This window comes from Salvelinus sp. IW2-2015, unplaced genomic scaffold, assembly GCF_002910315.2.
Source record: "Salvelinus sp. IW2-2015 unplaced genomic scaffold, ASM291031v2 Un_scaffold6174, whole genome shotgun sequence".
NCBI lineage: Eukaryota > Metazoa > Chordata > Actinopteri > Salmoniformes > Salmonidae > Salvelinus > Salvelinus sp. IW2-2015.
The window spans coordinates 18,369-20,389 of record NW_019947437.1 but is presented as its reverse complement, the minus strand read 5'-3'; the positions used below and the strand labels follow the sequence as shown (position 1 = coordinate 20,389).

At 41.5% G+C, this 2,021-nt stretch overlaps 1 protein-coding gene across 1 annotated transcript in view; it reads right to left on the bottom strand.

Moving 5' to 3' along the window:
• The window catches only part of LOC112078743 (endonuclease domain-containing 1 protein-like), a gene marked incomplete at its 3' end in the record, with an annotated part of 13,838 nt that extends 12,793 nt beyond the window's left edge, over nucleotides 1-1,045 (bottom strand). The window contains exons 1-2 of the mRNA XM_024144881.2: nucleotides 617-1,045; nucleotides 7-414 (exon numbers count right to left, since the gene is read on the bottom strand). Coding sequence (XP_024000649.2) covers nucleotides 7-414; nucleotides 617-862 — 654 coding nt within the window. The remainder of the gene's footprint in view (nucleotides 1-6; nucleotides 415-616) is intronic.
• Between the last annotated feature and the right edge of the window lie 976 nt (nucleotides 1,046-2,021).

The window sequence follows — 2,021 nt, the reverse complement described above, 5'->3', positions numbered from 1 at the left end:
GGCCACCCACTTTCCCAGGTTGTTGTTGTAACAGCAGTAGGCTGTCCACAGGATATCTGGGATGTTCACTCTGTTGTTCAGTTTGTTGCTCTTACTGGGAACTGCTCCAGTCACCACATAGGCTTCTATCTTCCCGTTGTTATTAATACAGTCCGTCTCAAGCTTTCCTCTGACATTTCTCTCCATATCATTCCAGCTGCCCCCGTTGAAGGTGCTGTCCTGGGGAACGATGTTGGTCAGGGTAAAGGTGGACTCCTGAGTATCAAGGTCATGAGCATGTGAACATGGGAAGAGGTGACCTCTGTTCACCCCTTTATTTGGTATTGAGTTCTTATAGTCGTAGTTCCCAGCCTGGTGTTGATATTCAATCTCTTTACTGTTTTGCATTTTAGGGTTGTTGTTTTTCCTGTTGAGCTGCAGGAAACAACAGTCATACATTAATTAATTCACAAGTTTTCTGTTCAATAAACCCTCTTTTCAGGGGGGGTTCACAATCCACAATCAAGTCTCTACACCCTCCATAGTGGTAGTTGTATATTCTGTAACATAACTGTCTGTGATATACAGCAGTAAACAAATACACATGTTATGTAATATGAATAAACATTAGTCCTACCTGGGGCTCCATCATCCAGCGTTGATTGTTTGGTCTGCAGTTTGTAGGAGGACCAGTGAAGGTGTAGGCTGAGAACACAGGGATCCTGTTGGTCGTGTCGTAGAGAGTTGCAAACCTGTAGATGTTGTTGAACAACTGGCAGATCGGCTTGTAGCGGTTCTGGTCCTGGACTGTCCCACCATCCAAAATACCTGGGAGATTTGGAGTTGTCCCCTCCAGGAAGAAACTCTGTGCACTCTGTAACATCACTGAACTTCTCCACTACATGAGAGAGAGCAGGAGGAAGGAGAGAGAGAAGGAGGAGAGTAGAGAGATGATTCAATACCCCCATCATCACCTGAAGACTGTACACCACAGAGACAAAGATGAAGTTACAGAGACCAGTTGGTAGACTGGAGACTGTTGATCTGAGTCAGGACAGACTGATTTAAATAGGTTTTCAGAGACTCCTCCTTCAGATGTCAAGGAAGGAGGAGGGGTGAATTTGCTTAAAATCCTCTCTTATTCCATGGAGCTGGTGTAACTGTAGGCCTATTCCATATAAACTGATGTAACTATAGGCCTATTCCATATAAACTGATGTAACTATAGGTCTATTCCATATAAACTGGTGTAACTATAGGTCTATTCCATATAAACTGGTGTAACTATAGGTCTATTCCATATAAACTGATGTAACTATAGGTCTATTCCAGATAAACTGATGTAACTATAGGTCTATTCCAGATAAACTGATGTAACTATAGGTCTATTCCATAGAAACTGCTGCAAATGTAGGCCGATTCCAAGGAAACTGCCTGGTAATCAGACCTTCAGGCCTTTTAACATGAACCACCACAGACGTTTGAATATAATTCATGTTAATTTCAGATTATAATGGTCCATGACTCATTGAACATGACATGTCCCCGTTCCTGGACTTTCTATGAGTGTTTTTAATACACTGATGTTTTTAGAATTTCAATATCACAATCAACATGTGTGTTAGGAGGACTCCATTTGACATCATTTTGTTTGTTTTTCCCCCTGCCCTCCCTCCAGTCCTAACACCTGTATGAAACCAGTCCTAACACCTTTATGAAACCAGCCAAAATACCTTTATGAAACCAGTCATAACACCTTTAGGAAACCAGTCCTAACACCTTCATGAAACCAGTCATAACACCTTTATGAAACCAGTCCTAACATCTTTATGAAACCAGTCATAACACCTTTATGAAACCAGTCCTATCACCTTTATGAAACCAGTCATAACACCTTTAGGAAACCAGTCATAACACCTTTAGGAAACCAGTCATAACACGTTTATGAAACCAGTCCTAACACCTTCATGAAACCAGTCCTAACACCTTCATGAAACCAGTCCTAACACCTTTATGAAACCAGTTATACACTTTCATGAAAC